The sequence below is a fragment of the Lagenorhynchus albirostris genome, chromosome 18, assembly GCF_949774975.1.
Source record: "Lagenorhynchus albirostris chromosome 18, mLagAlb1.1, whole genome shotgun sequence".
Classification (NCBI taxonomy): Eukaryota; Metazoa; Chordata; class Mammalia; order Artiodactyla; family Delphinidae; genus Lagenorhynchus; species Lagenorhynchus albirostris.
The window spans coordinates 1162353-1185662 of NC_083112.1; the positions used below are offsets into that span (position 1 = coordinate 1162353).

Genomic DNA, 23310 nt, shown 5'->3' on the forward strand with positions numbered 1-23310 from the left:
AATTAAGGTCTATCAGTGTATCTTAATTTTATGGTTAACGTTCAAGGACGATGATCTGCAGAGTCGGCCTCGTTTATATGCTCTTGTCCCTATTTACAATGTCTTGGTTTGATCTGGACAGAAGGTCAACCGAGGGAACTTTCAATCTGTACCAAATATTGACAGAGGTTGTGCATGAAAAACACTGCTGAGCAAAATTCCAAATAAAAAATTCAAAATTGAAATTGATAGCTGTGGGTAGTTCTATACCATTTGGGGAACTTTACTTCTGTGCTCAACCTCTGGGGAAAAAAAAAAGGTAAGCCTAGTGGTGGTGTATCTAGCATACGTCAACAAAGAAATCCGCGAATTAAAAAGAAAAATTGCCTTTCAAACCTTGGGTAATTATTTCAAGCATTGCCACTGTGGTGTAACATTGTCTAGCCACTCCTCAAACGTAAATAGTGCAGACATCAGAGGAGCGGACTGAAGCAGAGTAAACGGCTTGCATGGGGATAATACTGCTATTCCATAAACTGTATTAAGCATCAGTTTAACTAACGTTAGCTGTTAACAGGTAACGCATTTCCAATGGAAGAATCAGCTTTCCCTTCCAAGATCTAGAAAGGCAACCTGTATTTGCATTTTTTCTCTGACTGGAACACTCAACAAATACTTACTGAGCATGTGCCCTCTTCTGGGCACTGAGCTCCTGGAAGGCAATTGCCAACTGGACACAACCCTCGTCCTCAGCTAAAACTCCAAACCGCATGGCTGTCAAAGCACACGCAGGTCCCCGCAGCCACCCGTAGTACACAGGATGCGCCCAAGGCAGAGGCCACTGGCCAATCACTAAGCCGCCTGTACGTCTGCTCTTTACCTGCGTTAAGTGGAGACTAGACTAGATGGCTTCTATGGCTTCTCCAAATATAATTCCACTGACTCAAGTTGGCACAAGCATCCCAAGCTCTAGGGATGCCCTCACTAAGGAAATCACAACAAGATGTTGTCTTCTTCATCTTGAAAGTTAGGCCGGGGGAACCCCAGTTTGTGAGGGAGGAGGGGAGGTCGTAGCTTTTCAATCTACTAAGAAAATAAAAAGAGGGAAATGTCACATGGGTCCTTTACTACATTGTATTACCAGCTGCGTTCACAGTTCACGGTCCAGCCCAGAATCATAATTCACGTAACAGCGAAATTCATTTCCCAAGGTTCGAGTGTGTTTTGGAATAAACTTGCACATCTTCACTCCAAGAAGTTTTGCTGCCTCTTCCTCCATGACGGCACCTGAAGAGAACAACCAGATGAACCCGGAGACTGAGGCACCAACCATGTCTCAGCTCCACACCCACCAGGCCGGCCAGGGAGGTATTCTCGACCAGATGCAGGAAGCGGTGAGTTGACGGTACCACTCAGCGATAAGGGGGCAGGTCAGTGCTCTATATTCCTTTTTTACTTCCTCCAACGTTTATGCATATTACCTATGTTTTTCCTTTTCTTTTTCATTTAATAATTTTCCTACATCTGCAAGGCTGAGATACTTAATAATTATATTCCACAAAGTAACATAAGGAAAGCAAAAATAATTACTAAAACCACCATTTTCCAACTTTGAGTCAACAACCCCTTTTTCAATAGTAGCGAATCGTGCAAACTTGTACCAATACATTCACACCAGCCCATTCCTCCCTCCAGCCCTGTCCTCCGCACCCACTGCACTGGGGGAAGCAGAGCCCACACAGCAGGCCTGGATGCCAAGCTGCCCGGAAGTAGGGAGACCAGCACTTAACGTTTTCGTTCTCAGTCAAATGCCAGTATATCCACCTTAAGAAAATATATCCACATCACCAGTGCGGAAGTCTCTTTCTCTGCTTTGGTAAACCTAATCTAATGTCTAGCGCTGTAACCTTTGGCATCCACTTTAACCCCCGAGATTCCTTATCAGTTGTACAGGCTGAGTGAGATACTGTTACTGTTACTGCCGTTGATGAGTACGAGTAACACTCCTGGTGCACTCACCCAGTGGTGAACCCCGATTCCCAGGCATCATGCCACTTAATTCTCCCCAACCCTGAGAGGCAGGCAGCATCTCAGCCCCACTATACAGATAAGGCGACTGGGGCACAGAGAGGAGAAGAACCTTGTTTAAAGTCATGGGATGTGTGGTGCCAATCTGGCACCTACCTGTGCACAGCAGAATCTTGCCCCGGGTCAGGTACTTGATGGTTTCCGACGTTTTCCTGAGACATTCCTCAGAGAGATAAGGGGGATCTGCTATTACGATGTCAAAACTGTGTGCAGCAATTTTTTCAGGTAAATCCACTGGGTTATTGTAATCATAGAAGATAAACTCCTCTCCGTATATGGCAAACCTGTGGTCATATTCGAAGATGCAGATAGAAAAGTCGTCTCTGTGCAGCTCTCGCAGCTTCTGGTAAACGCTGGGGGCACTCACACATGCTACTCTGGAACAGAAGGAGCCAACTCGTGACTGAGCTTTGAGACAGCACATGGCGTCAATAACCACTTCACTGAAAAGCCACAGTCCCCGTGTCCAGATTTTCTTAAAGGAAACAATAATGCAAACTGAAGTAATAACAGCAGTACATTTTGAAAGAAGACTTTCTACTGCCTCACTTTTAAGGAATCTACTGTTTACAAATCTACAACTCATAATTTTAAAGTATGAAAGGATAAATGTGCTTTTCATGGTAAAAAAAAAATGTAAAACATTATTAGGACAAGGGTTATGAAGCCCATGGCCTGAATTTACTTAGTATTTTCATGGCGGTCTCTTAACATTTATTTCAAATACTTTTTAGCCTCAAACTAAATATTTTGAAGTTACTTTGTAATATAATCTTGAAGAAAAAACTCCAAATAACTTCCTAAACTAAAACTTTAGTTTTCCAAAAAAGTACATTAAAACTAGGTCTCAGTGCAGACAGACTACTTCGAATTTCTGCTGCTTTTTTGTATAAGTAAATTAAAGAATCTGTCTCATTACAAGCATCTCCAGTTTATGAATGGGTAGTGTTCCAGTAGTTAACTTTTAAAGCCAACTGCCAAAAATGCTAGAAGTACCTTAAATGTTGAATTACTCAGTTGACTGTGGTACATCTATTACAGTGGAATACCATGTTGTCATTACTCTCCAAGACAGTCAAGTTCAGGAGAGTGTAAACTGTGTTTCCACGGAGTGGGGTTTATGCTTACCTTCTGGAGATACACAGCTTGTCTGCAGACAATGGGAAAGAGACTTTTTGTCTCCATCCCCTTTGTCACTTTTAGATTTTTATTGATTATACACACACACACACACACGCACACACGCACACACACATAAAATCATTCAGAAAACTACTTATTTAGAGAATTAAACTCAGCTTTAAAACTGTGAGATGCATTTCTTCAGAGAAGTGTTACACGTCTGGTTAGGTGCCCACGCTGGGCTCAGAGGCTTCTTGGCCCAAATGCACGTGAAGCACGTAAGAAGTCTGGGGGCATCCTGACCGCCTTCTGTGGGGACCAAACCCCAGCCCGCCTGCTGCCAGAGCTCTGGGCCGGGGGTGCAGAGGACCTGAACCACAGCAGCACCTCCTTCCCTAAAAACCCCAGAGGAGGTACTTCCGGCGGAAGGACAGTGATCTGAGGTGGAGGAGGGCACGGGAGCAGGGTGTAGCGACAGTGGCAGGGGAAGCGGACGGCCTGCTGCTCCCAGCTGGGGCCCTTGTGCGAGTGATGTGACCGCGTGGGCCTCAGCGTCCGTCTTTAGGATGGAGAGGGTAACAGGAACTACCTCCAGAGGTGCGGGGGTTAAACAAGATGACCCTCAGAAAGCACTTACCCAGGAGACAGGACACACAGTAAGTACTCAATAAATGCTACTCTTACTACTCATCTTTAAAATTATGACATAACTCCTAAAAATACTGAAGATGCCTTTCAGAAAAAATAAGTTGCTTCCAAAGCCCTCATATGTAAAAATAAGAAAATACATGTAGAAACATGTCATTAAGAAAAACGTAATAAACTACATAGAAAAAGGACAGAAAAAAGAAAACCTTTGGACTTCCAGTTGAACTTCCAGCTCAAGATGGCAGAGGGAACACATTCATTTAGCCAGGTCCCAAACTGGCAGCCAGGAAGGCTGAGCAGGAACCCGGCTGACAGCACAGCGCCCGTGGCTCAGGAAGCTGCACAACCAGGTGACTCAAGGAGCGGGGGGGACGGTGGGGCAACAAACAGGAAAATGCACCCCCCCCCAGGATTCTCTTCCCTATCCCAAGCCTCCATAACTGTGGTAGGAAACTGGAGGGATGTTCTCTGGATTGGGGGGGGGCTTGAAGGGTGGGTGCCAGGCACCATGTGGAAATGGCAAGGATCACGTTAAACCCATTGGATGTTGGGACCCCCAACCCTCTTTCAGAAATAAGCCTTCTGGGATGAGGTCAACGAGATGCGTGACTTCCAGGCAGGAAGACTTCCTGGGGCTCTAACCAGCCCACAAGGAAAGGCCTGGGCATGCCCACCCTGGGTGTTGATGGGGAAACAGCCATCTGCAGACACCCAAGTAGAGAAGTCCTGCCCAGGTATCAGAACCTCCAGCCCTAGAGCGCCTCACCCTTAAATACGGACGGACAGCAGGGGGCCAGCAGACATTCAAGGAAAGCATCTAATAATACCAGAGGCCAAAGTAAACAGAAGATGCATGTGTGCAGTTCGTTAGAGACTGTGTAGGGAGCTAACTCTTTTTTAAAAAATCCTATAATATCCTCAGAAGGATGAAGATACAATAATAAATATTCAGAGACCCAAAAAAGAACTATGGTATAGATGACTAAGTACATGACAGCGGAAATGGTAAATTCAGTAAAGTTTCAAAAGATAAAGTTGAGGAATTTTCCCGGAGGTCAAAAGATGGAAAAAGAACAGAAAAACAAGTAGATAGGTCCAACATTCAAATAATAGGCATTCCAAAAAGAGGAATCGAAAAGAAGTGGGAAGGAAATCAAATAATTTAGGACTATTTTCCCAAACTGAAGGACCTGAGTTATGAGAATGGAAGGGCTTTCACCCAGTACAACAGATGGACGCTCCACACCAAGACACATCGAATACTGGGGATCAAGAGAAAATCCTAAGGTAGCAGTAGGCAGGGATGGGAAAACAGGTTTCCCACAATGGCACTGTTCTTTCCAATAGCACCACCGAAACGTGCAGTCAATGAAGCAATGCCCTCAAAACCTGGAATTCGACGCCCAACAAAACTAACACATGAAGAGAATGGGTGGAATAAAAACATTTTCAGACATGAAAAGTTTTAAGAATTTCCCTCCCATGGAAACTATTGAAGGATATACCCAACCAGGATAAAGCTGTAAACTAAGACCTGGGGTACTGGACAGAGGGAGTCCGGAACACGAGAGAGGTAGACCAGAGCTGCAGCAAACCCAGAAATCAACCAGTCCACATGGAACAGGGTGCAAAGCCCTGGAAGTCATTTTTTTTCAAGGAGCTGAAAAATATGTTTGAATTTGTTGATAAGAGATTCACACCACTGGGGAGAATTTGAGAGTTAATTAGTAATATGGACATAGAAATACTAAAAAAAAAAAAGAATTATTTTCTTCAGGGAAGATGAAACATTGTACAGAAAAGGAAAAGACTCAGCTGTAAAGAACATCTATGTTGTCCTAACAACATAAACCCTGTTCTAACCAAAATTAGGATATAACTAACACCAATTCTACACAGTCACTTCCAGGAAACAGAAATACAGGCAATACTTCCCAGCTCATTTTATGAAGCTACCATTAACCAATATGAAACCCAAACCAAGAGAGTAAAAGAAAACTTCAAACCAGTATCACTCATGAACATAGAAGCAAAAATCCTCAACAAAATATTTGCAAAGATGGGGCTTCCCTGGTGGCGCAGTGGTTGAGAGTCCGCCTGCCGATGCAGGGGACGCGAGTTCGTGCCCTGGTCCGGGAAGATCCCACATGCCGCGGAGCGGCTGGGCCTGTGAGCCATGGCCGCTGAGCCTGCGCGTCCAGAGCTTGTGCTCCGCAACGGGAGAGGCCACCACAGTGAGAGGTCCGCGTACCACACACACACAAAAAATTAGCAGAGTCCAGCCATTAAAAAAAAGAAAATGAAAAAAGGATATAACTCTATCGGGAGAGTGGACAGAAAGCAGACACGTATGTGGCAGTTGTGGCCTGTGAAGGGAGCCAAGTCCTCATTCTCTTAAGGTGAGAAGTCAAGAAATAAGGTCTATGAGTGACAAGTCAAGAAGTGCCAAGAGAAACGTTATTTAGAAATGTCTGTAAATACCAAGAGGCCAATGAAAGAGCTGAAAAGGCGAGCGGGTGGGCCAGGGGAAAATTAACAGTGGATTATTTTCTGAACAAGTCTTTTAGGACCATTAGACTTTATATGCGTGCAGAGTTTTGACAGAAGTAAAAACCAAATTAAAAAAAAATCTATTCTTAAAACTTCAAAAAGGTCAAGATTTTTTTCTTTTAAAGCAAACTCTAGGGGTATAAAAGTAACAGGTAGAAAATGTTAAAATAAGGGACAGAGATAAGGTATCTTACACTGAATAGATTTCTGTGTGTGTCCCCAGACTCAACAGTGAAGCAGTTCTCATTTCCTCATGTTCTGCGAATCGCAAACTACAGGTTTTGCAGATTACAGTTCAGCCTTCTTACCAACCGTGTCCCATCTAGGAAGGACATTTAAAATATTACTTTAGATTAAAAGGCAAAAGAGAAATGAAACTGATCTCACCTGCCACCTTCCCCAGCAGCTGCCATGGCTTCCTCTGCAAGGCGCAGGGCGGTCTCCGGAGTGTACCAAAACTGGCTCAGCTGCTATGACAGAGGAATGAGTGAAATCATTTTACAACTGGCATAGAGTTTATCCTTTTAATTTATATCTACTATATCAATATATACTATATCAATTATCAGCGTTCACTGCTGGGCCAAGTAGTATACGGTACCTCGTTTTTCCTAGAGTTAATACATGATTGTTTCATTTGCTTGGGTTCTTTGAACCTACCCCTAATTCTCCCAACATCCTGCATTCTGAGAAGTGGTGTGTAGGAGGTAAATGTTGTGAGACTTACCATGTCTAAAACATTTTACTTTTATCCTCACATTTGACTGATAACTCAGCTGGGTGTAGAATTCTAGGCTGAACAAATTTGCTCCACTTTTTTCTAGTTTCTAGTAAAGCTACTGAGAAGTGCAATGTGACTTGTAGACCTGAGACTCTGTAGGTGTCATGCTTTTCTCTGGAAGGTTCTAGGATCTTCTTTGTCACCTATATCCAGAATTTTCAGTCATAATAATGTGTCTTAGTGAGGGTCTTTGGTTCTGGGAAATTTTCTAATATCATTCTTAGAAGGTTTCCTCCCCTCTTTGTTTTCAGTTCTATTTTTCTGGAACTCCAGTTAGTTGAATATTGAGCTTCCTGGATTTATCCTCTAATTTTATGTTTTCTTTCTATAATTTGTATCATTGTCTTTTTTTCCCCCCCCCCAACTTCCTGGGAGATCTCCTTAATTTTATAATCAAAACAAACCAAAAGAAAGTGTCAAAAATATACAAATAGTTAATTCAGGTAGTGGAGTTATGACTTTTGTTTTTTTGTTCATGTTTTTATATATTTTCTACAACAACCATAGATTACTTTTAGAATCAGAAAAAAGTACATAGTATTTAAATTAGCAGAAGAAAAAGAGAAAAAGACCACCTCAAGAATAATAACGTACTTCAAGTTTCTAATATTGACTATTCAAAGAATCAGGCTAAAGACAAAAGCACATAAAGAAGGGAAGCAGTGAGAAAGAGGCATCTGAGTAAGTGGAACATTTAGAATAAATGTAAAGAAACATTTTTGTCCCAGTCTCAAACAGATGGTAAACAGGGAAATTTTATATAACTTAAGAGATCTGAACTTGACACAAAATGTAAACGTCTGCTTAAACACACATACCCCTCCTTCCGGCTGCAAAGAGAGGCAGATCTATTATCAAGGGGTAGTCACAGACAGAAATTTCAAGCCTCATCTATTTCTCAACTATCTCCTTCAAAAATGTAAATTTCTACATTCCAGGTTAGGTTAGTTTTTCTGAACTCACTTTTTTTAATTCCTATTTTTATTTGGACCATAAAAATACAATTAAAATACATGGTGTGCCCCAGAAACTATTAATATCTTCTTAAAAACTCAGTTTCATCTATTTTTTTACTACATGTTTAAGTCCAGTCACCCCATTACTGCAATGATCAATTTTTCCCTTTTCTCAAGGATTGCTGGGCTCCGTAACAATCAACAGAATGCATCTGTATACAAGAAGGAAGCAGTTTGTGTTGGATATAATGATACGCTGTTCTTCTATCTGAAATGTCCCCTCCTCTGATCACCAGGCAGCCTGAGAGTCAGAATTAGGAAAATCTGCATTTATACTGTCTTAAAATGTTCGTGGACTGCTTTCTGTCTTAGCTCCTGAACAGGTTATCAGCTTCGTAGTGACAAGTGAGATAAACTTGGGTATTAGGTCAGATACAGACAAACACTGGACTAGGTACAGAATAGGCTCCACACCAACACTTCCTGATGGGTGGGGAATGCATTAACTTACCCAGTTCTCTTCTATTATTCCAATGTTATACTTGTCATCGCCACCAAGGTCGGTGTACTGTTTCTGCTCAGCATAAAATTCCTGCAGAGCTGCCAGGGCATGGGAAGAGAGCTGGGGGAGGTCCTCATCTTCAGAGTTGCTCATTTCACACCTGCAGGGAAATGAGTATAAGTGATGTTTGTTTTTTCTTTTCCATCAAACAAGGATCAAAAAAATTTTGTCTCACAGCAGGGATCCAAACTGAAAGTGAGTTGTATAAAGGAAACACACCTGTATGATCCTTTGCAGAGTGAAATCTTTACCATAAATACTATAAAGATGTTTCACTTTCTTCTGGTGCCCCAACGGCCACATGCAGCTAATTCACAGTAGATTCTCTTAATAAGATCTTTTTATGTGTGAATGTCACTGTTTTTAGGTGACCTAAGGCTCCTGGGTGTCACTGACAGGATAAGTGAAGGATCATAAAGGAGGGGTATAGGAAGAGATATGAAAAATAAAAAGGACGAGAGAATGCAAATTATGGTAATAATGAGACACCACTATATACCTGCCAGATTGACTAAAATTAAGAAGACTGATAATATCAAATGTTTTGGGGGATGTGGAGTAATGGTAATTGCCTATTCTGCTGTTGAAATGTAAACTGATGAAAACATTTTGGAAAACAATTTGACCTTTCCCCTGCTTCAACTCAGTAATTCTGTATATACATATAGATCATATAACTATATGAAACTCCTGTAATTCACATAAATGGACATGTAAAATACGTTCAAAGTAGAAATGTGTACTAGCAACAACTAAAATTACTGAAGTATCCACCCACTGGACATTATAAAATATACTGCTATATTCCTACAGTGGGATACTACTATACAGCAATGAAAACATTTTATATCACTCTTTTCTCCTTTGTTGGCTTGCTACCTATAGCTTTGTTATTTAAGTGGTTGCTTTAAGGTTTACAGTATATATATCACAGCATACATTCAAATAACATATCACTTCTTGTATTACATAAAAATTTTATAATTGTTTATAACTTCCATTTCTCTCCTCCAATCCCTCGTGTTACTGTTTAACCAACATCTTATTTTTACATTTGTTATAAACTCCACACCACACTGTTAAATTTAAAAACCTTATGTATTTACCTACTTCGTAACCACTTACACTGCACTTCATTTTGTTGTACAGATTAATATTTCCATCTGTTGTCATTTTCCTTCTGCTTGATATTTCCATCTGTTGTCATTTTCCTTCTGCTTGAATGGCTTCTTTTAACATTTCCTGTAGCACAGTTCTACTGCTGATGCATCCTTTCAGCTTTTATGTCTAAAACTGTCTTTACATTGCCTTGCTTTTTGAAAGATTTTATTTTTTGGAGCGATGGAATTCTAGGTTGAGTTTTTCTTCAGTACCCTAAAAGAGATTCCTCCACTATTAGCTGCATTATTTCCAACATAAAATCTGCTGTCACCCTTAGTTTTCTTACTTTTTGTTTGTGTCTTCCTTCCCTGGTAGCTTTTAAGATTTTTCTATCACTGGTTTTGAGCATTTGGTTATGATGTGTCTCAGTGTAGTTTTCTTCATGTTTGTTATGCTTTGAGTTTACTGAGCTTCTTGGATCTGTGGGTTTACAGTTTTCCTGAAATTTGAGAAGTTTTTGGCCACTGTTTCTCAAATTTTTTTTTTTTCTTTTTTTTGCGGTACGCGGGCCTCTCACTGCTGTGGTCCCTCCCATTGTGGAGCACAGGCTCCGGACGTGCAGGCTCAGCGGCCACGGCTCACGGGCCCAGCTGCTCCACAGCATGTGGGATCTTCCCAAAGCGGGGCACAAACCCGCGTCCCCTGCATCGGCAGGCGGACCCCCAACCACTGCGCCACCAGGGAAGCCCTCTCAAATATTTTTCTGCTGTCCTTCTCTTTCCGGGATCCAAATACATGAATGTTAGGTAACTTGAAATTGTCCCAAAGCTCTCTGATGCTCTGTTCACTTAAAAAAAACCAAAAACAAAACTTTTTTCTTTGTATTTCATTTGTGATAAGTTTCCATTTCTGGTCTTCGAGTTTGGTAATTTTTTATTCTTCAATGTCTAACCTGATGTTAATCACATCCAGTGTATTTTTTTTTTTCGTAGTACGCGGGCCTCTCGCTGTTGTGGCCTCTCCCGCTGCGGAGCGCAGGCTCAGCGGCCATGGCTCACCGGCCCAGCCGCTCCGCGGCATGTGGGATCTTCCCGGACCGGGGCACGAACCCACGTCCCCCTGCATCGGCAGGCAGACTCTCAACCACTGCGCCACCAGGGAAGCCCCAGTGTATTTTTTATTTCAGATATTGTAGTTTTTATGACCAGAAGTTTGACTTGGGTCTCTTTTATTGGGTTGGCCAAAAAGTTCATTTGGGTTTTTCTGTAAGATGGCTCTAGTAGCACTTAGATGTCTTTACCTTCATTTGAAACAGTTTTGTTAGATTGTATTGTGACAGCTGTCATATCAGCGTGCATTTTAAAAAAACTTACTGATGTGGAGTTTGCATCTCCTCACAATTAGGGCACCTACCAGGTGCTGGTGGGGGACCTCGGACACCTAAGGGGACGGGAGGAACTCCCAAGTGACTGGGTAGGACGTGGGGGGAGGGAGAGGGGAGGAGAAGTGGAGGCAGGACAGGACCAGCATCCCTGAGGGGTGGCTGGGGGAGGGGCCCACTCACAGTGAGGGGATCAACGGGGACAGGGAGAGACCCTTGGGGGATCAGAGGATCAGAAGGGAACACAGCCAGAATTTCCCCCGCCCACTCGGGCCCCGGGGAGCCTGCTGAGGTCCCAGGCCTGATCCTCCGCACTCTGAGGCCCCCTCCAGGCATGCTGAGCCTAAGCCCTGCGCCTGCCCCGCCCACTCAGGGCCTTTTCTGGCTGCGAGGGTCCAGAGCCTAAGCCCCGCCCCCCACAGCCAAGGCCTTTTTTTTTTTTTTTTTTTGCTGTTGTGGTTGTTTTAACTTGTATTTATTTGTTTGTTTTGGCTATGCTGGGTCTTAGTTGCAGCACACGGGGTGTTCGTTGCAGCATACCGGATCTTTAGTTATGGCAATGTAGACTCTTAGTTGCAGCATGCATGTGGGATCTAGTTCCCCGACCAGAGATCAAACCCGGGAGCACGGAGTCTTACCCACTGGACCACCAAGGAAGTCCCTGTTTTACCTTGTTGTTGTTGTTTCATTTATATTTTTATTTTTTCTAATATATTTTTTATTTCTCTAATTTTATTTATTGTTATTGTTCAGCTCTTCTGTTTGTTTGCAAGATCTTGGTTCCCAGGCCGGGGTTCGGGCCTGAGCTCCTGTGGTGGGAGCACCAAGTCCAAACCTCTGGACTAACAGAGAACTCAGGCTCCAGGGAATATTAAGGGGAGTGAGGTCTCCCGGAGGTCCTCATCTTGGCACCAAGACCCGGCTCTACCCAACTGCCTGCAATCCACTGCTGGACGCCTCAGGCCAAAGAGCCACTAAGACAGGAACCCAGCCCCACCCATCAAAAAAAAAAAAAAAAAGAGATGACAAAAAAATATGTTATAGCTGAAGGAGCAAGGTAAAAACCTACAAGACCAAATAAATGAAGATGAAATAGGCAACCTACCTGAAAAAGAATTCAGAGTAATGATAATAAAGATGATCCAAAACGTCAGAAATAAAATGAGGAACAGACTGAGAAAATACAAGAAATGTTTAACAAAGACCTAGAAGAACTAAAACACAGTGATGAACAACACAACTGAAATGAAAAATACACTAGAAGGAATCAACAGCAGAATAACTGAAGCAGAAGAACAATAGGTGAGCTGGAAGATAGAATGGTGGAAATAACTGCTGAGGAACAGAATAAAGAAAAAAGAATGAAAAGAATTGAGGACAGTCTCAGAGAGCTCTGGGACAACATTAAACACACTAACATTCAAATGATAGGGGTCCCAGAAGAAGAAGAAAAAGAGCAAGGATTTGAGAAAATATTTGAAGAGATTATAGTCGAAATCTTCCTTAACATGGGAAAGGAAATAGCCACCCAAGTCCAGGAAGCACAGAGTCCTATACAGGATAAACCCTAGGAGAAACACACCAACACACATATTAATCAAACTAACAAAAATTAAAGTCAAAGAAAAACTACTAAAAGCAGCAAGGGAAAAGCAACAAATAACATACAAGGGAATCTCTATCAGGTTATCAACTGATTTTTTCAGCAGAAACTACAGGCCAGAAGGGAGTGGCAGGATGTATTTAAAATAATGAAAGGGAAAAACCTAAAACCAAGATTACTTTACCCAGCAAGGATCTCATTCAGATTCAATGGAGAAATCAAAAGTTTTACAGACAAGCAAAAGCTAATAAGAGAATTCAGCACCACCAAACCACCTTTACAACAAATGCTAAAGGAACTTCTCTAGGCGGGAAACACAAGAGAAGAAAAAGACCCACAAAAACACACCCAAAACAATTAAGAAAATGGTAATAGGAATATACATATTGATAATTACCTTGAATGTAAATGGATTAAATGCTCCATCCAAAAGACACAGATTGGCTGAATGGATACAAAAAGAAGACCCATATATATGCTGTCTACAACAGACCCACTTCATACCTAGGGACACATACAGATTTAAAGTGAGGGGATAGAAAAAAGATAATTCCATGCAAATGGAAATCAAAAGAAAGCTGGAGTAGCAATACTCATATCAGATAAAATAGACTTTATAATAAAGACTGTGACAAGAGATGAGGGAGGACGCTACATTATGATCAAGGGTTCAATCCAACAAGATGTAACAATTTTAAGTATTTATACACACAGCATAGGCGCACCTCAATACATAAGGCAAATGCTAACATCCATAAAAGGGGAAATCAACAGTAACACAATAATAGTGGGGGACTTCAACACCCCACTTACACCAATGGACAGATCATCCAGACAGAAAATAAGGAAACACAAGCTTTAAATGACACAACAGACCAGACAGATTTAATTGATATTTATAGGACATTCCACCAGAAAGCGGCAGAATACACTTTCTTCTCAAGTGCACATGGAAAGACAACCCTCAAAATGGGAGAAAATGTTTGCAAGTGAAGCAACAAAGGATTACTCTCCAAACTATACAAACAGCTAACGCAGCTCAATATCAAAAAAACAAACAACCCAATCAAAAACATGAGCAGAAGACCTAAATAGACATTTCTCCAGAGATGACATACAGATGGCCACAAGGCACATGAAAAGATGCTCAACATCACTAGAGAAATGCAAATCACAACTATAATGTGGTATCACCTCACACTGGTCAGAATGGCCATCATAAAAAAGATCTACAAAGAATAAATGCTGGAGAGGGCGTGGAGAAAAGGGAACCCTCTTGCACTGTTGCTGGGAATATAAATTGATACAGCCACTCTGGAGAACATTATGGAGGTTCCTTACAAACTAAAAACAGAACTACCATATGACCCAGCAATCCCACTACTGGGCATATACCCTGAGAAAACCATAATTCAAAGAGACACATGCACCCCAATGTTCATTGCAGCACTATTTACAATAGCCAGGACATGGAAACAACCGAAATGTCCCTCGACATATGAATGGATAAAAGATGTGGTATATATATACAATGGAGTATTACTTAGCCATAAAAAGGAACGAAACTGGGCCATTTGTAGAGATGTGGGTGGCCCTAGAGTCTGTCATACAGAAGTAAGTCAGAAAGAGAAAAACAAATATCACACATTAACGGATATATGTGGAATCTAGAAAAATGGTACAGGTGAACCTAATTCCAGGGCAGGAACAGAGACACAGACATAGAGAATGGATGTGTGGACGTGGGGGTGGGGGTGGGATAGGGAAGGGGAGGGTGGGATGAATTGGGAGATTAAGTTTGACATAAATACACTATACCAATGTGTAAAACAGCTAGTGGGAACCTGCGATATAGCACAGGGAGCTCAGCTTGGTGCTCCGTGATGACCCAGGTGGGCAGGATGGGGGAGGGTGGGAGGGAGGTCCAACAGGGAGGGGATCTATGTATACATATAGCCGATTCACTTCGTTGTACAGCAGAAACTAACATTGTAAAGCAATTATACTCCAATTAAAAAAAACTTATCAGGGCTTCCCTGGTGGTGCAGTGGCTGAGAATCTGCCTGCTAATGCAGGGGACACGGGTTCGAGCCCTGGTCTGGGAGGATCCCACATGCCGTGGAGCAACTAGGCTCGTGAGCCACAACTACTGAGCCTGCCCATCTGGAGCCTGTGCTCCGCAACAAGAGAGGCCGCGATAGTGAGTGGCCCCCGCTTGCCACAACTAGAGAAAACCCTCACACAGAAATGAAGACCCAACACAGCAAAAATAAACTAATTAATAAACTCCTACCCCCAACATCTTTTTTAAAAAAATAAAAAAACCTTATCAAAATTGGTGAATTTTTGTGTAGCCATTTTAAGATTGAAGATGGAAGAAAAAAAGCAACATTTTTGGCATATTATGCTTTATTATAGGTAAAAACACAACTGAAACGCAAAAAGAGATTTGTGCAGTGTATGGAGAAGGTGCTGTGACTGGTCGAACGTGTCAAAAGTGGTTTTCAAAGTTTTGTGCTGGAGATTTCTCACTGGACAATGCTCAAGGTTGGGTAGACCAGCTGAAGTTGACAGCGATCAAATCGAGACATTAATTGAGAACAATCGACATTATACCACACAGGAGATAGACGACATACTCAAAATATCCAAATCAAGTACTGAAAATCATCTGCAACAGCTTGGTTATGTTAATTGCTTTGATGTTTGGGTTCCACATAAGTGGAAAAAACTTCTTGACTGATTTCCACATGCGATTCTCTACTTAAATGTGATAAAAATGTTCCATTTTTAAAACAAATTTGTGAAGAGCAATGAAAAGTGGATACTGTACTCTTGGAAGAGACCGTGGGGCAAGCAAAAGGCACCACCACCAACCACACCAAAGGCCAGTCTTCATCCAAAGAAGGTGATGTGTATATGGTGGGATTGGAAGGGAGCCCTCTATTATGAGCTCTTTCCGGAAAAACCAAACGATTAATTCCAACAAGTACTGCTCCTAATTAGACCAACTGAAAGCAGCATTCACCAAAAAGTGTCCGGAATTAGCCAACAAAACGCATAATCTTCCATCAGGATAACGCAAGACAGCACGTTTCTTTGATGATCAGGCAAAAACTATTGCAGCTTGGCTGGGAAATTCTTTTTTTTAATATTTATTTATGGGACTTCCCTGGCAGTGCAGTGGTTAAGAATCCACCTGCCAATGCAGAGGACATGGGTTCAAGCCCCGGTCCAGGAAGATCCCACATGCCGCGGAGCAACTAAGCCCGTGTGCCACAGCTACTGAGCCCGCGCTCTAGAGCCCACGAGCCACAACTACTGAGGCCCATGCGCCTAGAGCCTGTGCTCCGCAACAAGAGAAGCCACTGCAATGAGAAGCCCATGCACCGCAATGAAGAGAAGCCCCCACTCACCACAACTAGAGAAAGCCTGCGCGCAGCAACAAAGACCCAATGCAGCCAAAAATAAATTAATTAAAAATATTTTACTTATTTGGCTGCACCAGGTCTCAGTTGCAGCCTGCATGTGGGATCTAGTTCCCTGACCTGGGATCGAACCCGGGCCCCCTGCATTGGGAGCACAGAGGCTTAACCACTGAACTACCAGGGAAATTCCAGCTGAGAAGTTCTGATTCATCCTCCGTATGCACCTTTGCACCTTTGGATTTCCATGTTTTGGTCTTTACAAAATTCTCTTAATGGAAAAAATTTCAGTTCCCTGTAAGACTGTAAAAGCCACCTGGAACAGTTCTTTGCTTAAAAAGATAGACATTTTGGGAAGGTGGACTTACGAAGTTGCCTGAAAAATGGCATAAGGTAGTGGAACAAAAGGGTGAATACATTTTTCAATAAAGTTCCTGGTGAAAATGAAAAATGTATCTTTTACTTAAAACCCAAAGGCACTTGGCCAACCCAATCTTTCTTTCATATTTCTACTTAACATGTTCGGTCTTTCCTCTAGCTTTCTGAATGTGCAGAATACAGTTATAACTGTTGATTTTCCTTGTCTACTAGTTGTAACATCTGTGTCTGTTCTGGGTCAGTTTCAACCAACTGATTTTCTCATTATGGGTTATATTTTCTTCTTTGCATGGTTGGTTAATTTTTTTTATTGAATGCTACATATTATGAAATGTAACTTGTTCGATGGCAGGTATTTTTGTACTCCTTAAGTATATAAACATAAATTAGTATTTATAAATATAAGTATTCTTGAGATTTGTACTGGGACACAGTAAAGTTACCTGGAAACAATTTTATCCTTTCGGGTCTTGCTTTTAAGACTGTTAGTAGAGAGGAGAACAGCAGTTATTCTAGCACTAATTACTGCTCACCACTGTAACAAAATAGCAGTATCTCTAAGTACTTTATCCAACACCCCACGAATTATGAGGTTTTTCAGTACAGCTGGTAGAAACAGTCACTATTCCCAGTCTTGAGTGAGTTCTGTTCCTTCAAATCCTTTCAGGTATTTGTCTTCTCTAGCATCAGGTAGTTTCTCAAGGAGGTCCCTCTGCAGTTCTCTAGGGTTCTTTCTCTGGTACAGCACTCTGCCTTGCACTCTGGCCCCATGTGGCTTCCCCAGGATCTATGAACTATTTCCTCAATTCAGAGAGGTCTCTGGATTCTGTCTGGGTTTCCCTCCCCTGCACAGCAGTCTGAAAAGTCTCTCAGGTAGTAAGATGGGGCAATCATCAGGCTCATTTTGTTTGTTCCCCTCTTTCAGGGACCACTGCCCTTTGTTGTCTTGTGGCCAATATTTTCAAAGACATTTTTTTCCCACATATTTTATCTGGTTTTTGTTGTTGTTGTTTTTTAGTTATATCAGATGGGAGGGGAAATTTAGCCCTTGTTACTCCAAGTGGAAATTCACAACAGTAAAAAATAATTAACTACAGCCATATATATGCTAACAGGAATGAATCTCAAGAACATGTAAGTCACTAAGTTACAGAAGAATACATATAGTATAAATAATTCTATTTAAATGAAGTTCAGAAACATGAAGATAAAAGCAAGTTAATGAAAAACTGAAGCTTAAAGATAGTGATTACCTCTGGGAGTGAGGATACACATAATTTTTTAAATGTTTATTACATATCTGCAGAGACCCATGGACTTGATTATGTAAGTAAAAAGTGCCTAAAATGGCTTCCAAACAGTTTGATGCCACCCCAGGGCACTAAACTTTTTGAAAGAACTTAGAATAAATCTCGTGGAACAGCTCATCTATTCTTCTATCCGTGTTTTTCACACTGTACAGTGATCTCCCTTAAGTTATGAAGTCAATATAGTAGGACAACATCAGATTTTTTTTTTTTTTTGGTGGTACACGGGCCTCTCACCGGTGTGGCCTCTCCCGTTGCGGAGCACAGGCTCCGGACGCGCAGGCTCAGCAGCCATGGCTCACGGGCCCAGCCGCTCCGCGGCATGTGGGATCTTCCCGGACCGGGGCACGAACCCGTGTCCCCTGCATCAGCAGGCAAACTCTCAACCACTGCGCCACCAGGGAAGCCCAGCATTTTTTTTTAAAATAGAAAAAGTTGTATCGAAGTATATGGCTTATAGTAGAAGTTAAGTATTGCTCTGTGAAATGTTTTAGCAAAAAATACACGTGTGTGTACAGGGTCATGTATCATGATACAAAACTTCTTACTACAGGCTGTCGTTTTAAACGTTTGAAATTTTTCATTGTAAACTATCTGTAATTTGTGCACACACCCATCTCAAGGTGTAGATGTTCTAATACTTTACTGGACTAGATCATATAAACAACTCTTACTCGAAGCAGAGGATCACATTTTTTATACTTGATAACATTTTTTATACTGATTGTGAAAAAGTATTTCTGCTATTATTTAGACATTCAGAAAAACATGATACAGGATTAAGAGCATGGCCTCTGGAGCCAAATTACCTAGGCTTAAATCATGGTTTTGCCACTTACTAACTGCATAGCTTAAAGCAAGTATTTAACCCCTCTATGCCTCAATTTTCTCATCTATAAGATGGACAAATATTAACAAACACCTACTTAATAGGGTTATTTTGAGTTAGATGAATTACTATCTATAAAGTGCCTAATAGTCCTTGGCACACAACAGGAACACAAATATTACCTTCAGTACTCCCTGAAGTTGTAAGTATACCACTAATAATATGGTATCTGTTATAACCATTAAATAAGACAGTTTAGTACCTTCATATGACTGTCTACTTTACAAAAAGTGAATTGGCAGAAGAGGGAATGAGTGAAACTGGAGCACAGGAAATTAGTAACTAAAGGGAATACTATGAAGTGTGACAGGAAACTCTGCGTGGAGCATGGTGAATGCTGTCTGCCTGGAGCACGGTGGATGCTGTCTGCCTGGAGCAGGACTGACTTTGACTGACTTGTCACATGTATCACATTCACAGACTTAAGATACACATTTTTTAAAATTACTTTAACAAATGGCTTTAAAATGAGTGTAAGTTTAATTGTCAGCATGTTTTCTTGAGATTTGATAAAATACAGTTATCACTATTATCACTTTTAGACAAAATGCAGATATAGCAGATCTATCATTTTATAGCCTCAAAATAAAGTGGTCAGAGAGGTGAGACTTGTTCTGAAGGTTGACACCATCAAGGTGGTATCAATGGGAGTGAATGGTGAGAGAGTGTGTATAAAGGTTATTAGAAGGTTCTGGGAAGACTGTCTCCATACCTAGATAATTTTACTGGCAAAATCTATCTGATGTAACTATCTTGGATCCCTAGAGTCTATTCAAAGGCTTGCAACTCCCAGGGGAAGACTTAACATTTGGTTAATTTCACTCCATTTGGGCACTTAACTGGGCAGTGGCTACCCATTCCTCACTCCTCATTCCTGCCTCAGGAAGGTGTGCACAAATACCTGTTTTGTGCTCAGGGATTAATTTATACAGCTGAATGAGGATATGGAGAGGTCAATGCCACTGAAAGAGGAGTTTGTTATTCACAGTTCCCCAGGAAATGAGAGGCACAGCACATGGTGAAGGACCACATGAAACCTGTCACATGCGGGAACAAGGAAGCAGAGAGAGAACTGGGACGGTGTCTTTATTGTTAAGACAGTGGGCAAGAAGGGAAAACACACATTCTATAATGTGTGGTTTGGGAGGTCTGTGATATGACTTTCACGTGCCCATGAGAGCTAACGTGCAGAGAAGATGTAAGGAATTACAGGGCCATTACTTTGGCCCTGTAATTAATGGATGCCAAGTAGACAAACATAATGAAGTCTGAGAACACACAATTTCAACAGCTCCAGGAGCAGCCTGTGGGAGCAAGGTGGGCAATAAGGACCCTGCCCTTCAAATAATGGGGATCTGTATTTTGATCGTTGACAGCTGCTTCTAATCATGGAGGCAAAGACAGAGTCAGGCAGCCATCGCTGCAAGGCTCATATTGTTGTTAGCACTTCCCCCCTCCAGCAGAAGCAACTTTGAGGGGATTTAAAGTGCCAGCACCTCCCCCGCTTCCATTTTTCTCTTTTCGCCCTTTCGGGGGCCCCACGTTTAAGGACTAGACCATTATAAACAGCAACTGAATATATGGAGGAATTTAGAAGGTCACTATGCATGCCCAGGAAAAGGTGTAGGCTTAGAAAGACCTTAAGTTTCCTCAGGCTGATCTGTGGCATAAAAACAGCCTACAATAATAGCAACAACAACAGAATGACAAAAAAAGCAAATCCTGGGGAAGGGGGAGAATCTGAGATTTCCAGCGTTTTCCACAAAAAAATCACAAGGCATACAAAGAAAGAGGAATGTATGGCCCACTCATAGGAAAAAAGTAAACCAACAGAAACCATCCCTGAAAAAGATCAGATGGCAAAACAACTGTCTTAAAGATGCTAAAAGAACTAAAAGATGTGGAGAACATTAAGAAAACAATGTTTGAACAAAATGGCGATATCAGCAGAGATGGGGTACACCTTCAGGTGGCCCAACATACGCACTGTGGGAGTCCCAGAAGAAGAAAAGAAGAAGGGAGAATTATTAGTGTGTGCAATGCTGAGCTGAGGAAGTCTGAGAACACAGCGAACTTATCTGCAAAGTACTAAGAGGCTTCATTTTAGTCCTGTATTTCAAGAGTCAGAATCAGGCAAATATTAAAATCCAATGTCTCCTGAGAAATTTGAAGTGTACAACCGATTCCTGATCCAAGCTGCCCCACAATACTGTCTAGAAGAGTACTGTCTAGAAGAGTACTGTCTAGAAGAAGGACAAAAACATGTGTGTCCACATACAGTCATATATACACATATACGTGTGTATCCTTCATACAGACAGGAATATCTGAATTTTTATTTATTAGTACTAAACACTTTCCACAGCTGCATTTGTGGATGGAGAAAGGTTTTCATTTGCAACTTGGAATCTGTTAGCTAATTATTCAGAAATAACACATGAAAACCATAGAAAAAAAAAGTTGACTTCGTTCAAATGAAAGAATTCCAAAGAGCAATTTAAGAAAACTGCCTACTTTTGTGGCTGTAAAAAGCAATTAAATTTCAATCTGTATTTCAATATGAATTGGGCCCTAAAAGTTTATTTTTAAAGCTGATAATCATTTACCAAGGCACTACCTTGCACTAGCACTATTCTTGGTGATGGGAATCCAAGTCCCTGTCCTTTTGGCGCTTACGTTCTAGTGAGGCAGGGAGAAAACAAACAATAGGAATAAAATATATTTTGGATTACGGTAAGAGACGCTCAATGGAGAGACATGAACTGCAAATGTTAGCAACCATACACTGTTTCACATAATTAGAGTGAGTTCATGAGAGCATCACAAGTGGGAAAAATTAAAATCTGTTTATATAATAAACATTACTAAACTCTAAACTGAACTTTAGTTGTAATACAGTAAATTTTTTTAAGCTTAAGTCACTACTTCATCATATCTTTAGCATCTTTAAAAATTTTTCTAAGTGGGCCTGTGAAACTGCTGTGAGATTTTCAATTCCAAGAGAGCTGGGAAGGGCATTCATTCCCTGGCAGTCCGCTGGTTATGAGGACTCCATGCTTTCACTGCCCGGGGGCCGGTTCAAGATCTCGTTGGGGAACTAAGATCCTGAAAGCAGCCTGGCGCAGCCAAAAAAGAAAAAAAGGAGCCAAGAAGAGTTGGGAAGTGCTGTGCTACACTGCCGTTAAACTGATGCTAAGCCTCGTGTGGCTGCTACTGCAGCTCAGTGGTTCTCTGCGGAGGGTGCGCTGGCATCTAATGGGTAGGGGCCAGGGATGCTGGTAAATACCGTACGGTTTAGAGAATCACCCTCCACAGCAAAGAACTCCCCGGCCCCAAAGTCACCAGCGCTAGGGCTGAGACCCTGCTCTCGGCAGAAAGACGCACAGGAGGCAGCTGAGTGTGGCAACGTGCCGAGCCCTCTATCCGAGGGGCACCGCTTAGTGCCCTGAGAGCAGAACGAGCAGCGCGGGCGGGTGGAGGGCGGAAACAAGCAGCAGGTGGCGCGTACCTGGGCCTTGAGGGACAGGCAAGGATGCGGAAGGGGGCGTGCAGGCGGACAGCACGCGCGAAGGCTGCACGTCAAGGAGCTGCGTCAGCAGGGAGGAGCGGGCTACCCCGCGTTGCCGCGAACAACTCCACAAAACCAAAGCGACCCTCCCGCAAGAGGCAACCTTAGGCCATGCACGTTTCAAACGCACACAAGCCTACTTCCACGTGTCAGGTTTACAGCCGGCCGCTCCTCCCTGTCCACACCATGCACACAGTGTCTTCTGGCCAAGGCCACCCCGGGGCCGCGCAGGAGGGGGGCGGGGCGCGGGGGCCTCCCGAGTGACCCGGCGGAACAGCCCGGGCGGTCCGCGTGGTCTCCCGCTCCGTACGGCGCCTGCTCTCCCGCCTTCGAAAACTCTACCCTGTTGTTTTACAACTAAGACACGGGGGTGAAATCCACCTGCCTGAAGCGCGGCTCGACGCGCACGAGCCCCCGGCCCGCCCCGCCCCGCCCCCTCTGCCCGGCCGAGACGCCTCAGCCCCTGCGGCCGCCCTGAGGGGACGGAAGGCGGCAGCCCCTCCGCCCCGCCCCCGCCAGCCGGGGCTGACCCTCCTCAGCTCCCACCTACCCCGGCCCCGCTGACTACAGCCGCAGCCCCCAGGCTGCGCCGGGAAACCCGAAGGAGCAGAAACCCGAACACAGGAGCACGGAGGCTGCTCTGGTTACTCACCAACGCGCCCCACTCGCCTCCGCCCGTGCGCCGCCGCCTCCCCTCGCTGGCCCGGACAGCCGACTGCCGCTGCGCGTGCGCACACTGTCCCGCCAGGCCGGAAGCGTGGGCGGGGCCGCCCGCGCACGCGCAGTAACCAGCAGAACAGGGACGTGGGCGGGGCGGCTGGCTACGCGCACGCGTACACCGCCCACTCGGGCGCTTCCGGCAGGCGGTTGGGTCCCGCGTCAGTCGCTGGGCCGCCTCGTGCTGGTGGGAGGCGCCGCACTCAGCAGGTGCTTCAGATGGAGGCAATAAAAGGTACTTGAGGTTTTAACTAG

At 43.1% G+C, this 23310-nt stretch overlaps 1 protein-coding gene across 2 annotated transcripts; it reads right to left on the bottom strand.

The window, feature by feature from the left end:
• Positions 1 to 1084: 1084 nt before the first annotated feature.
• On the bottom strand, positions 1085 to 23088 carry EEF1AKMT1 (EEF1A lysine methyltransferase 1). 2 transcript variants are annotated; one of them, XM_060128684.1, is made up of 5 exons: positions 22991 to 23088; positions 8636 to 8786; positions 6775 to 6854; positions 2164 to 2444; positions 1085 to 1266 (listed from the first exon to the last, which is right to left on the bottom strand). In XM_060128684.1, the coding sequence occupies exons 2-5, from the start codon at positions 8777 to 8779 to the stop codon at positions 1130 to 1132; spliced, it is 642 nt and encodes a 213-aa protein (XP_059984667.1). In that variant the 5' UTR covers positions 8780 to 8786; positions 22991 to 23088; the 3' UTR covers positions 1085 to 1129. The 2 variants fall into 2 exon arrangements, with proteins under 2 accessions (XP_059984667.1, XP_059984665.1); XM_060128682.1 differs by having other exon boundaries at positions 6775 to 6857.
• Positions 23089 to 23310: the final 222 nt, after the last annotated feature.

Coding starts and splice junctions, on each gene's coding strand:
- EEF1AKMT1 (XM_060128682.1), bottom strand. CDS start 8,779: ATGAGCAACTCTGAAGATGAGGACCTCCCCCAGCTCTCTTCCCATGCC. Junction 6,858..8,635: donor GAATAATAGAAGAGAACTGG/GTAAGTTAATGC, acceptor CCTCTGTCATAG/CAGCTGAGCCAGTTTTGGTA. Junction 1,267..2,163: donor CAAGATTCTGCTGTGCACAG/GTAGGTGCCAGA, acceptor TGTTCTCTTCAG/GTGCCGTCATGGAGGAAGAG.